At 42.0% G+C, this 14286-nt stretch overlaps 1 protein-coding gene across 3 annotated transcripts in view; it reads right to left on the reverse strand.

Annotated features, from left to right (window-relative positions):
* Positions 1-14286, reverse strand: part of kremen1 (kringle containing transmembrane protein 1) — a 53157-nt gene that overhangs the window by 31610 nt on the left and 7261 nt on the right. For 2 of the 3 annotated variants that reach the window (XM_046385568.1, XM_046385569.1), the window contains exon 2: positions 1749-1911. In XM_046385568.1, coding sequence (XP_046241524.1) covers positions 1749-1911 — 163 coding nt within the window. Of the gene's footprint in view, positions 1-1748; positions 1912-2923; positions 6718-14286 lie in introns of those variants that run through there. The other variant, XM_046385570.1, reaches the window with a different exon arrangement.

The following is a 14286-nucleotide window of genomic DNA, read 5'->3' on the forward strand; positions in this document are numbered from 1 at the left end:
TGCCATCCATTTCAAGCAAAAAACAAATCTGTCTGGTGCCACTTCAAAGCATTGCTGCATTATGAGTTTACAGCCCTGACTTAGAGAAATGTTTCAGAGGCTTTGGGCCAAGGAGGAGGGGGTGTTCTGTTTCTTATGGCTTGGCGATCTGGGCCAAGCCACTGTTCTGGACGTCTCTGTGAATTTGAACTGACTCACGAGAGTAGGGATCTCAGGAAATACACAAGTTTCACTGTCATGCATACATCAGTGACAGTTGTACTTGGGGTGTGACTGATGGATAGAAAGGGTTAGCTACACACCCAAAGTCACCGTGTCCCTTCACATTCCAGGGATGAGGGATGAAGATTTGGTTACTCAAACTCTTGAAGCGTGTTTGCATCCTTGTGATGACAGAGCTTAATGCTCTGTTCAGGTACCATCAATAAAATATTCAGGGGTGAATGTCTGAGCAGGTCCCCTGCGTACAAACCTTTTGCAATGCCAGCGATCTGGTTCTAAATTAGTCATTTGCTTTGTCTAGGAAGTTCAAAGCTCTGTCAAACACCTTAAAAAGATGAGTTTTTAAGGTGCTGGTTAAAGCATTTTGATATCAATAACATACAACAATTATAATTATCAAAAACAAGCAAGAAAACTGCTGAAAACATCAGCCTACATGGTGAGCCACTCTTTAGGACTTTGAAAAACAAAACCAAAAAAAACAAAAAACAGAAGGAACAGTTGTTATTCTTCTAGTGCTGAAATAGCTAAAGCTCACTTGGGTGGTGAAATGAGTGAGAGGCCTACAAGAAGAATGTCTTACTAAACCTTTACCCCTTTACCCTTTACCTTCTCTACCTGTAGTCCCTTCTAAAAAACAAATGCAGCAACAGCAGGCATGGTTTTCATTTCAGAAAAGAATCAGAACTATCTTCGTGAGATAGGGACTACTGTAGCACCTCAGTCTCATTCACTTAAAGGAACCATACCTATGAACCATTTAACTTTGAGACGAGTTTGACCTCCAAGTAATCTGGTACAGCATTTTAAATATCAGAGAAATTTCCAAGAGGTTGCAATATGAGAGTTTATTTTTCTGTTGATCAGCAGCACTAGTCCAAAAGCGTACAAAATTGCAATTTACCACTCAGTTACAAAGCATTTAAACAGAACACTCAGTCATGTAATGTTGTAAGACACAGTATAGACAGATAGATAGATAGATAGATAGATAGATAGATAGATAGATAGATAGATAGATAGATAGATTCTTTATTGATCCCAAGGGAAATTCAAGATTTGACTAGTGACTTGTATTACACAGTGCAGGATATATGACATATATTTCGTAATGAAGTACTGGCTAGTTTAACTTCTAGAGACCTTGAAAAGGTTGACACCACTTTGCATTAATGGGTCACAAGCCAGAAAGACTGAGAAACTCTGCTTTGGAGATTAAATAGTTAAATATTTACATTCTATTTGAAGCCATATGCAGTGGTGAGGCTGAAACATATCAAAACATATTTAGGTGATTTAATATAGCCATTTATAATTTCATCTGCACTTAATTTAACCTATAACCTATTATCCTGGGTTCCAACACTGAATTCAATCAACTGCAATAATAACCCATGGTTCCAACCTTAACATTAAAACTCATGAAACAGTTGCTTTGTGAACTTCTTGTAACAGAATTTTTAATGAGTAAACACTTTCTGAAGGTTACATCATCAGTAAACTTCCAGATCAAAAAGGGGACTCACCTGCAGAAGTTGTGCCTGCCCAACCCACCTTCTCCATTGGGGTATTTGAGGGTATTGTATGGGTGCTGGAAGGTCTCATTCCAGTAGAGGCAGGGTTTACCACCATGCAGGCTGGTCTGGCTCTGGAAGCCCCTGTAGTCCTCTCCATTGGCAGTGTAACACTCTGAAAAGAGAAAGAAATGAGATGGAGAAACTGAGAGAATTTACTTGTGTCTGCAATAAGGGATTAGACGTCTATTAAGATGGAAATCAAAAGCTTGGCAAGAGCTTTTAAACAGGCATGTAAAAGGCAGGCACACATGTGACCTGCTTTATTGAGAATCTGGATTCAGTGAAATACTCTTGTGCTATTAAAATATTTTAATGTGTTTGGACTGATCATAGACGATAAGTTTGGAATATAATTCTTTGCCCAGGCTTAGTTCATTTCAGCTCCTGCCAAATTTGTTAAAGCAAGATCAATCATGGTATTGTTTGGGTTAATGTCAACGCAGGAGCACAGAAATGAAAAAATGCCTCACTGATGCACAAAAAAAGCAAACATGGCTTGAATTTCCAGGAAGTGTATGACAACCATATGGCCAACTCAGAGCGAGGGAGTGAAAAAGAGAGGGAACACTGGGTTCCCAAGGCAAAAGAATGGCTGGTGGAGGGCTTTTCTTCCTTGAAAGAGGGAATTCAAATAAACAATGGCTGATGGGAGCGTGATGAGCCATCACCCATCATCATTCTCAGCCTCGGGGTACTGGTGTCAAATAAGCTTTAACACCTACAACCGAATCCCTCTTTCGATTGCATTACAATTGGAAATATTATGTGCGTGTTATGATTACTCGTCCTGCAGGTGCTAATTATTGCTATGACTGTTGACAGAGCATTATAGCCCTTCAGTGTAACCAACAGGGATAACAACAAGTTCACTATCTTCACTGTCTAAATATGACTTCAACTTGCAAAGACTAGATGCAATCAATGCCACAGGGCCTAAGGTTTGACATTCTGATGTACAGTATACAACTTTTCCATTCTTTAAAACACGTACAAATAATATCTCTAGTGTTATTGTAGTGTGTGGTGTGCTTCTCAAAATGTCAAGAGAGAGCACATGGCAGTATTACAACAATTTCACATCATGGATGTCAATCAAACATTAATAAGACAAAAACAATACTCGCTTGTTTGGCTCGTCTCCATGGGGTCTTGTTGCTATGTACGCGGTTAGCCAGTGACCGGCCCCTTTCATCAAGTCAAGCTGTCTGGGCTGAGTATGAGCTAATGCATTGCAATATGACAGTCATTATACCCCTCAGTGAGCCAGCTGTGCTCCAAGTCTCTTTCTCATTCTCTTTTGAGTCCAAGGTTTCCCAACTTCCTCTCTCTGTCTTTTCTTATCGTCTGTTCCCCTCTCTCATGATCTTCTACTCCTTTCTACTCTGCTGCTTTTGCCTTTTTTTGTCATCTCCTTTCAACTTATGTGTACAGAGAAACATTTCTTTGGGGATCGCTTAGCCTCACAACCTTGTAATGCAAACTTTTGTAGTCTGTTGCCGGGTCCATCTTTAGTTGGCAGCCTCAAGATGTCATTTCACAGGTCTGGGGGAGTCACATGACATCAAAAATGGCTGTTAAAAGACTTAAAAAGGTTTATTAGTTATTTTGTGGGGATCAGTGAATTCCCAAATCAACCTTGTGCAGGCTGATTACATAGAAAGATGCTTAGAAAATTTATAAATATAACATTACAGAGAAATGAATTTTATGAAACTTTCATGTGTGAAAATTAGCTTCCCATACTTTCTACAGTGCTTTGCAATATTTACAACTTGCACGCAAACAAGCATACCAGCTTCTTGCATCAGCCACAAAAGCACTGCTGACAATTTTAGAGTAAATCAAAGGCCCCGGCTGGTCTCAGTACATTAGACAAAGTTGCTTCTATTTAAAGTTGTCTCGGTTGTAGTGTTCAGTCAAGCCTATCAGCCATCCATTGTTTGGCCAACAGTAGTTCAACAGGAGTAAAGAGCCGCAGGGTGTCACGATGTTCACGATGCCACTATGGTCTGTAAATTGCTCCCTTCTCCTTGCTCCTCTTAGCAAATTAATACTGCCTCGACATGCAAGGATATCAACCATCAGATCATAAATCCACATGAGAGTGGCTGAGGCAGAACACAACTCCATAAAGTTATGAAAACAGCTCAACAGTGTGACAGCAGGGGTCATGCTCTTGTTACCCTTACAAGTGACGAGAGGAGTGGAAAAAAAAAAAGGTTGGACTGACAAACAGTACAGGCGAGATGTGCTGAATAAGGCTCACCTTGCCTTTTTGCATGTGCAAATTGTTGCATGTGCAAAGCTTGCACATGATCACCACGGAGCAGCATTTAACTTGGAGAAGGCTTTGGAGATTAGGGGGTGTGCTGACTCTATCATTAGTGTCAGCTGCCCTAGTATAGTTCAAGAATGATGGTATTTGGATATGCATTGTATAATATGATATATATTGTGGGAAGATGGGAAGCAGATGATGAATTGTCATTGTATTTACATTTTTCTGTATGCCAGCATCCATGGCAAAAGAAAGAAAGAAAGAGAAGGAAACACTGCTATTGAGAGTTTGGCAGCAACACAAGCGCAATCATGAGTCACTGCTCCCCAAAAGCAATCACGAATGTTACTGCCCCAGTCAGAGAGGATAACATCAGGCAGGGACAGGGCAAACGACTGCATCCCAAATGAGCTCACGTCCTTCAAATATCTCCTCCTCAACAAGAATGGGTATTAAAATGACTGAACTTGGCCACATGCAGCGCTGTTCAACACACCATATCAAAAAGAAAAGACCAAATGACTTTGTGACTTTTTCCTCTCCTTCTTTAGGAAATGTTTCTTTGGAGTTCCCAGAAGGACAAGAACAAGAGACTGCACATGGTCCACTCAAAATGAGCTGGCAATCATTCTGTCCTACTGTGGCCAAATTACCTTTCCAAGAGATGGTAAATATGGCAGCGTTTTGCCACTGGGAAGAAGATGTGTGTGTGTGTGTGTGTGTGTGGTTTGACGGCACCATTTGCTTGTGGTGAGAATGGGAAGTAGCAGATCTGCAAGGACTCAGAGATAAAGTGAGGCCATCATAAAGATGAATGGTCCATTTAAGAACCTTGTGGATGGCCACACATCTATCAAGCTAAACAGAAAAGGCCAGTTTTATGTTGGAACGGTGTGAATATGAGCATTTCATCCTTGTCCTGGATGAAAAAGAGAGCTCATCTGCTGATTGGACCGTCACCACTCCATGCTCACGTCCCTCCGAACACGCCCAGCCCCCACCTCACAACCCTCTTCTTGTCACCAAGCAACTGTTGCGCTCTCGTCACATGGGCCTGGGCTTTCTTGTGGTTTCATCATAGGCCGTGATGGGAAACAGAACCACCACCGCATGAAAGATGGAGAGAAGGGGGGAAAAAAAGTCTCCTATAAAATACATGCTGATCTACAAATAGAAAAATCCGGGAAAGGGAAGAGGAAGACTCGCCCTTGACCAAGCCCTGCGCTCACAGAATACTGCACCACCCCAGCAATGAGACACAGAGAAAAAAGAGAAACAGCACAGCATCGAGAGCGAGCTAATCGCCCTGTTATTATATTTGCTGGGATTTGTGGCTAATGACTTCCACATTGCAACTTCAAATGCACTTGATGCTCTGAGAAAAGAGGAGTGAGACAGAAAGAAACGAGAAGTCATGTGATCTCAAGAACACAAACAAACAAGCTTACAAACAAATGGTTTCTCTGAAACGCGTTGCCAGGTCACACAAGAGCACTTATTCGTTGTGTTTGCTACGAGGGATGAAAAGCAGCGATAATTACAGACAACTGTTTCCTCACAGAGGGCTGACATAAAGAGCTTCCTTCCATCTTTATTATATGCTTTGAGCTCTGGGGAAAGCAAAACAGCCTTAGTGCATGAGCAATATTTCCACTATAATGAAATTATACAGAATGAGAAACATGCATGTACAGTATTATGAACAAACCTAACGCACAGCCGTACAGGCACTGACACCACCAAAAACTGGAGGCTACACACTAAAAGTTTTTAGAGACCTTCCAAAGTCTACAAACAAAGAAATGGCAGATTATTATTACACAATGTGTCCTGGTAGCCATTACTGTAGCGGGGGATCATTAATGTCAGCATTGTAAGAGAGACCTGGGACAGGCCAAACCAGGCCAGATGTAGCAGGTTAAAAATTTTGTTTCTGGGGCGGCCACAGCTGGCTGCAACACTAGTCTGGTTCCCCTTTTCTCCAACTGCATCTATTTCCACATCAAAACCACATCAGATTTCAGAGGATTGCAGGAATCCTGCTTCACGTTTATTACCCAGGTTTCACAAATAGCCACAGATTCACTGAGGCTCTTATAATGAAGTCATTTGTTGCTGAGAAGTCAGTGATTCCTCAGGGGTTAATGGACCATGCCTCACCTCTCTGCTCCTGTGTTCTCCTCTCCTCTGAGAGGTTCTTTAAAAGTGTCCCAGTGAGCCAGGGTCAATGAAAGCGCACAAAGAAAAAAAACTTCCAAGTGATGAGAACGGATGATTAAATGACGGTCCTTTTCATTGCATGCATTTGTCATAGGTTGTAGCCCCAAATAACCAGGCCATAAACCAAGACCTCATTCAGTCCCAAAATAGCCTCCATCACCACCATTCTTCCTGCAAAAACCCTCTGCTGCACCACCTCCAGAGTTCACTACCACAGTAGCCACAGACCCACAGGACTCCCTGCCAAAGTTGCTGGGTAGCACCTATAAAACATGGCCTCATCTCATTCTAGTGCTGCCCCTATGATTTAGTTCAGTAATGGAAAGAGTCTAATCTGCTGGAGCCAGTGGTGGGCTACACACTTTGCCAAAAACCCCTGTTTGAAGTTGCTTGTCACAAAAATGGAAAGCATAAAATGTTTTTTTTTTTTTTTTTTTTGCCACAAGCTCCTCTCCATTCCTTAATTTAAGTGTCATGTCTGTCTTGTGTGATTTTTAAAAAATCAATCAAAAATTATACCGAAGCAGATAAAAAATGAAACTTTGCAGAATTTCCTGTAGTGGCCGGTATGATATCTGACAAAACACAGCAGAGACGGAACAAGGACAGTTTTTGTTCTTTGAGAGGACAAGGATGGACAGAGGTGGGACGATTTTTGGGTTTTGCTTGGCAGACATTCAAGGAGTGACTGATAGGCTGCAGACTCTTACAATGACGTAAAGGACATCGGGGGATTTGCTGAAACCCAAGGGAAAAAATCTGTTGGCAAAATGTCGACATTAGAGGCCCGCCAGCCAACCTGACATGAGGGCAGATGAGGTGTCGCGTTCAATTACCTCCCACTGGCACATCCTTACTGTTTCCTCAAGTCATAATCAACATCTGCCAAAAAAGAGGCCATACTTCCAAGCAGTATTAAAAGCTTCTTCACCTCTAACTCTGTCCTTGTTTTTCATATTTTCTCGCACATTAGCACACACATACATCCACACAATCACACACCTCTCCATACAGTAAGAAGACAGGGGTTACAGGGTTAAACAAATAGAGGGGAGATCTCCCGCATACTCAACACATGCCACTGAACCTGCTCCAAACCAACTCTGACACCAGTATAAACAAGACTTATGCCGCCAGGAGAAGGCAGGGGCTCTAAGCAGAGACAGAGAAGCCAAGATGGGCTGAGAGTGTTTGGTTCAGACCTTTCAAAGGTGCTCAATTAGTGCGTCTGGGATCGATCCACCCTAAATTGAAGCAAACAGCAAATTAGAGCAGAGCATTGAGACCGAAGGAAGAATTGTGAAAGAAAGAGCAATGGCAGGGGAAGCAAAATTAAGCTGAAAAGAAAGAAGGGAGGAAAACAGAGAGGCAAACACAGTGAGTCAGGGTGGGACAAAGACTGTTTTTATGATCCCGCAGATTGTTAACCCAAGCTCTAATTTTCTCCCTCTTGTGCATAGCACCAATGAAGTGAACACTGGGTTTATTTCACATTTCCCTATGTTATAGACAAGGCTGACAAAGCCCAGGCTTGTAAAATTAACAGCAAACACAGATTTAGTGTCTCCAACGCCAGGGGTCTGAGTTTGAAGGTACAAATCTCATTCCAGAGGAGCTCTGGGGCACAGCTGTGTGCTGGGGCTTTTTACTAACAAACAAACAACTGTTGCAGGCCTTAAGAGAGAGAAAATATGTCTTGCTAATGCATGTCTTATGTGAAGAAAATAACACATCCCCATATGGGTTCCTCATTGCATGCAGCCTTTGATAACCAGAGGATCTCTGGCTTGTGATACAAGTCATGATGGCTTACTGTTGCTAATGGCCATGCATGCCTCACATGAGGGTGTGTTATGCTTGCTCTGGTCCTTTTTTGTTTTGCCTGTACATGGATGGTAAAATGATCTCTCAGACAACGTGCAGTGTAAGAGGCCCTGATAAACATATGCTGTGACAAAACATGCATTAATCTGCCCACATCATTCCAGCTTTTTTCTTCCTCTTTCTCGATTCATACCCATATTTCCCTCAGATGCACTTACAGGAAGAATTAAGGGGAGCAATTTTCATCAGTACAGCAGCCTCAGTATTTTAGGATGGACCCGACGTGGAGGGAATGAAGGACACACACACAAACCCGCACACTCACACACAGGCTCCTTTGTTCCCTCAGTGGTAGGGCCAGTGTCATTGTGGTGATGCCATTCTCACCCACTCATCACTGTACTGTAGATATCTCCCACTGAGTGCGCGCATGTGAGCCTACGTGTGTGTGTGTGTGTTTGAATGCACGTGTCTGTCACTTCCTTAACTCCTCTCTAACAAACAATGGGCCAATCTCTCAAAGGTAGCAATCAATCTGAGGTAAGATTATGTAAGCTATGTGGCAAGTAGGGCTTCAATTTGCCTCCTGTCCAGTTTCTCATAAGATGATTTCAACATTTCATGTTGCTCCAACGATAATAATTTGCGTCATACTTAGTAATAGACCTCAGATTCATCTGTAGGCCCGCTGCCCTGTACGTTGAGCCACTTTAAGCTGCATGAAATCCAGATAGTGCCTCAAAGAAAGGTGAACCATGAAAGAAAAAGGTTGTCGCTAAACACACCTGTTTTCGATCGTCCTGTTTGTGCTCAGGTTAGCTGGTATCTGAGGAATGTAAATTATATGTGATTTGGTTTGAGCTGAAGGTCTGACAGTGCTGTTGCAAGAGATTGTGTGCAACTATTACAGCCCCCCTTGCCTTAAACCCTGATTACAGGGTCCAGGGAAGATGAGATCTGACTTGGATAAATAAAGGTCTTGGGTCAAGGGGAGGGAACGACGAGACTTGCCCTGCTAATGCAAACAAAAAAAAAACAAAAACAAAAACAAAAAAACCACAGATCAACCAGATCAAAAGCTTCTTTTCCTTTTCATTCTTAACAGATATCATCACTACAACAAATTGATGCCTCATCCTTATTTAGAGTGAATCACAACTTGAACTTGGAGTCGAGAAAAACTGTGCAAGCGATTGTGCAAAACAACATATAAATGTTATAATGTAACTGTTCGTGTGCGGTTCATCACTGATGCAGCGGCGGGTGTTGTTTAAAATCTTAAGAGAAACTTTTGAAACAATATCCAACTTCCTCCTTACAGAGCACTACTTTGCTATTGTTTGGAGGAGAGGTTTATATTTTGCTCTCCAGTTCTGATTAGTTATTTCCTGTTGTGAAGTTGTCCAGCCAGCATGACACCAAAATGCAATTTGGTGAGAAAATCATCCTGGAGAAATGAGAAACTCTGAGCTCAGCATGGTTACACAGGTGATTTTTGTTATAGTGAATAAAATCTTGTTCACCACAGTTTTATATTCTGTGGATTACATTATGTTGGCTATTTAGGGCTATCAGTAATAGGCGATATTTTGACTCTTCTCGTGATCCACACTTTTTTGACTTTGCCTCATTTTGTCCTTTAAGTTGAGATATTGTAAAAGCTACTGATGTTTTCATCTCACCTCTGCAGTTTTTTTTCATTTATTCCTTGTCTTTCCAGTGGTTTGCGGATTTCCTAACAAGTAGTGTGAGAAAACAGTCATAAATATCCATCACAAATCGCAAGTGGAAAGTTACTTCTTTAATGTCCTATGTTGTGTCAACCACACTAGATATTCATAGGCAGTTCACAACAGAGATGTCCTGAGATGATCCTAAAAACATTTCACTTCTTTTGTCCACCACTAATCATGGTAGATTAGATTCACAATGACAAACTGTGAAACAGAGAAAAAGCAGAACATATAAAAGAAGGGAAAAAAACAAGCTACAGCATAACAAACAGCTAATCAAAATAGCTGCTGATTAGTTATCTGTTGATCAACTAATCCATTGATCATTTCAGGTCTGATGACACAACTTGCAAAATAAAAACCTAAATAAGACCTCACTCAGTCTATCAGTCTTATCTCTACTATTCTGTGGAGTTACACCACCAAGGCGAGGTGTCATGTGAGTCAGTGAATCCTTAGCTCTGAAGGCAGCTTTGAAGCCACTTTTCAGAAATGAAACAACATGGTCACTGGGCTTAAGTCGGTCACATGTCTGGGAGAGGTTTTGAGCCATGTGGTCCGATTACACGTTATCGTTGGTGAATTTTATTCACTTTTCGGACATCAGGATCCAGATCAAAAGAATTTAATGCTGAGGATTAGTTATCTTTTACTTCCTACTTGCTGTGGTGGATGAACAGACCCAACGTGTGGAGCACAAACATGCTCCCATCTGCATCCAATGAATCTCCAGTGTGCTCATTTGGAAAGAGTGGCAAACACATCAAACACATTTGTTTTGTCTGTCTTTGTAAACTGCAGATGGAGGCACTGGTCTGTTCCCCAAGCATTTCTTGGCATGTTTAGATCTTTTAAAACTTAAATCGATGTACATTGTGGAGAAAATCTCCTTTGCGTCAAGACATTTTGCCTTAATCTCTCTCAACACGAAATTCCCTTATACCCATTGTTGGCTTTTAAAACAATCCATCATTCTCACCAAAGTACAAATTCATTTTTATTTGTCAATCCTATTATGAGTTAACATGTTTAAATATTTCTTTTTTGAATTGTCCTCCCTGAGTCACCTTGTCAGATTATGGACAGAGCACACATTTCCACTGTATCAAATCACAAAAGGTTGTCAAATAAACCTCAACAGAGTGCACTTCCAAGAACACAATAACAAAAGCACAATAGGCTGCTGCAGAGGGGACCACAGCACTCAACATTCAGACCCCTTTTAACCAGCCACGTCTCTAGTTCCTGATCTTGATTGTGAAAGCGATCCTTTTTCACTGTGGTTTGCGTGGCTGTGGGAAGAGCAGTAGTACTGGGAACCAGATGGCTCTGGTAATAGACAGGGGGCATCCCACTGGCCTCCCTGGGAAGGGGATCCATTATGTAGGATCTATTGAGGGCCAGCAGATTCTGTTTCATGGCATCGTCCAAGTGTGACTACCTCTTGGTTGGCGTTGTGGGTCGTGGGCTGGTGCCACGTAGGCTACTGCAGACCCAACCCTTTTTTGTGTTCACCTCAGGGAGCTGTATTCACCTTTGAGGCAGGACAGACAACTAAATCAGGGCCTCTTGGCGACTTGGGTTTCAACCCTTTTCGGTTCAAGCCTCTTTCAAAGGGCCTCACATTGCAATGGGATATCACTGGCTCCGCAGGTTGAGGCACAATGGTTATTTGTTGCCTGAGATGTTTCTCTGCCTTTGTAAAGTAGGGTCCATCAACTGTTAGAGCTCATTTAACCATGGCCGGGGTATTGCAGTTTGAATCAATGAACGTTTATTTCTTTCAAAAACGACCACATTGAAACATGTTGCCTAACCCCTGTCTGCGCTCTCCGATCCACTGCACATTTCCCTGTCATGGCTTCTTAGCTCTGCCCGCTATTGGCTTTGTTCCTCTGTTTGCTGTCCACTTAGCTACGTCTGCTCCCTTCACTTGTCCAAATGTTTGCTCTGTCCACTTAGGCATGTCCACTTGCTTGGCCTACTGGAATCAGTGCTGTAGGTGGGCGTTTCCTGCAAAGAGGAAAGGCGACAATTTGCCTCTTTGGCCACAATCTGCTGCAGCTGGACACTAACCAGACCCCGGGGCTCAGCAGCGAAATTACTCTCCATTTATTTAAAGTGGTTACCATTACTCTACCGCAGTAGAGCACAGACCTCAGTGGCCCTGGCCCAACCATAACTGCAGTCTAAAAAGAACTAGGTTCGCCGGACAGGTCATGTCTCACACAGTAGCAATTCAATATCCTCCTGTTATGTTCTTGGTTACGCTTCTCAAAACTAAGAATTGCATGTGACACCACAAAAATACATGGTTGCTTTGAAACTTAGCCTGGGGAGATTTTTGCAAAAACATCCAACCAATCACTGGTGAGATGTTTGGAACATGTTACATGTTTGAATCAAAGAAAGAATAACAGTTAATTTACCTTAATCATACTATGTCAAAAGCTTTATTAATAGTATGTTCAAAAAGAGAAATATGGAGACAGGAAGCCAGAATGCTTTGGGATTGTACCAAAACAAATCGAACCAAAGTCTAATCGTTTTTTTCCTGTTCTCCTTGAAATGCAGAAACAATATACGAGTCAATGAGCGCTATTAGGGAATAGCAAAACTGCACTTCCTTTTATCAACACACTCCAAGCTGATAACACTCTATTTTGATTTCACGTCAGTGTATAAACCCAGCTATGGGGCAGAAAGTTATATTTTGTGTAATGTTTTCATGCGTCAGCCACTTCCTCCCCGAGGCCTTAAATCCTCCTATAAAATTCCATTCTGTGCGAATTGCGTTTTGATAATGAAAACAATTGTTTGCTTGAGAGTTAATAGAATTCACTGAAGAACATAAGGCTCTATGGTATTTCATTACTATTCTCTGACTGTTTGATTTACCCCTCGCCCTGGAGTGTGTTCCAGCTGATGGGCTCCGACTGCTGCAGAGAGCACAAATCTGAGAGAGAATGTCATTCAGCATTGACTGAAGTGGGTCTCCTCATGCATACGTAAATGTCAAGGTACACGAAGAGGCCACAAAGAGAGAACACGACTCATGCATAATGGTATTAAAACACACAAAGAAAAAAAAGAAGGGAGAACTGGTTACAAGAGAAAGAGAAACCTGGAGAACAATCCAGATAGTTGGAGATGAAGAGGGTTACGAAAGAATAAGATGTTACGTTTCTTTACAGAGCTCTATCCAAAACAACATGTCACAGCTCATTCACAAAAATACTGTGACTGGTCTCGACTGACCTTTGAGCAACAAAACCTCACAAACCACTATTCGCGCCACATGCGTGCACTCTCCCACCTAAACATTGTTTATCTCTTTCAAGCCTGACAGTTGTGTACAGCCAGCAGTGGCTTGACAGCTTAATTTCATGTTGTCTCACAGGACCGCCTCCAAGGATCAGGGACCAGAGTGACACACTCAACCTCACTCCACTTTGTTTGGGGACGCCTCTTTCTCTCGGCACTCTGTGCTTTACATGACTATCACGTCCGTTATGCTTCGTCACCTCTGAGGGAGGCTAACCACGCACCACTATCACCACCATAGATGCTGAAGCTGGAACTGCCTGTGCTGCTTTGCATGATGGGTCGCCCGACCAACAGCCTGAGCAGGTGGTAATTTGCACAAGGTGAGTGAAAAATGACAGAGCTACATTCAGTGGAAGTTCAAAAAGAAAAATGGAGATGTACACAGAGATTGTTACGTTGATAAAACAAATGTAAGCTTTTGAACACGACAGGACGAGAATCGCAATGGCATGATAATAAGCATGATTGTGTTTATAATAACTAGGTCTGTTTGTCTGTCTTAAGGGCTGGTGGTTTTATGGGCGGTCCAATCCGTTGGCATGAAAGAAAGGGAATTGCCCACAACTTGACCCTCGCAGATCACCATTCACAGGTCAACAGGAAGTAAACAGGCAGCAGTTTGACACAGAAGCACATTTCTCACCCAGAGAGTTTTGTCTTTTTTTTCTGCCACCAACTGTGAGTCAGCTTCTGAGACACACTTTAGGCCAAGTAAATGAGGGAATTCTTCAAAACTTTGGCTTCACTTCACAAGTCAAGACATGCTGAGTATCGTGAGCGTTGGGATATGCAAAAAGGAAATTGCTCTGCTCCATTTTCTTCCATTTTAGACTTTCTACTGTCTCTGGCTTTTTGCTCTCCTCATCTGTCACTGCTGGATCAGCTATTGCTTAGTTTTTAATCTACCTTACTGTTAATGAAATACCATACAAATGTACACAAAACTGAGGGATGCACAGAAGAAGAGCCTCTTCCTAGCCTGTTATTCCTCCTCAATGTGAACCTGGTACCATACTTTTTTTTTTGAAGGATATTTAGTGTTGCTGCAAATTACTTTTTTTTTAAAACTATGGAATAATATATTGATTTTTTTTCAGTCCTTCAA

The sequence above is a fragment of the Scatophagus argus genome, chromosome 4, assembly GCF_020382885.2.
Source record: "Scatophagus argus isolate fScaArg1 chromosome 4, fScaArg1.pri, whole genome shotgun sequence".
In the NCBI taxonomy this organism is placed as follows: Eukaryota; Metazoa; Chordata; class Actinopteri; family Scatophagidae; genus Scatophagus; species Scatophagus argus.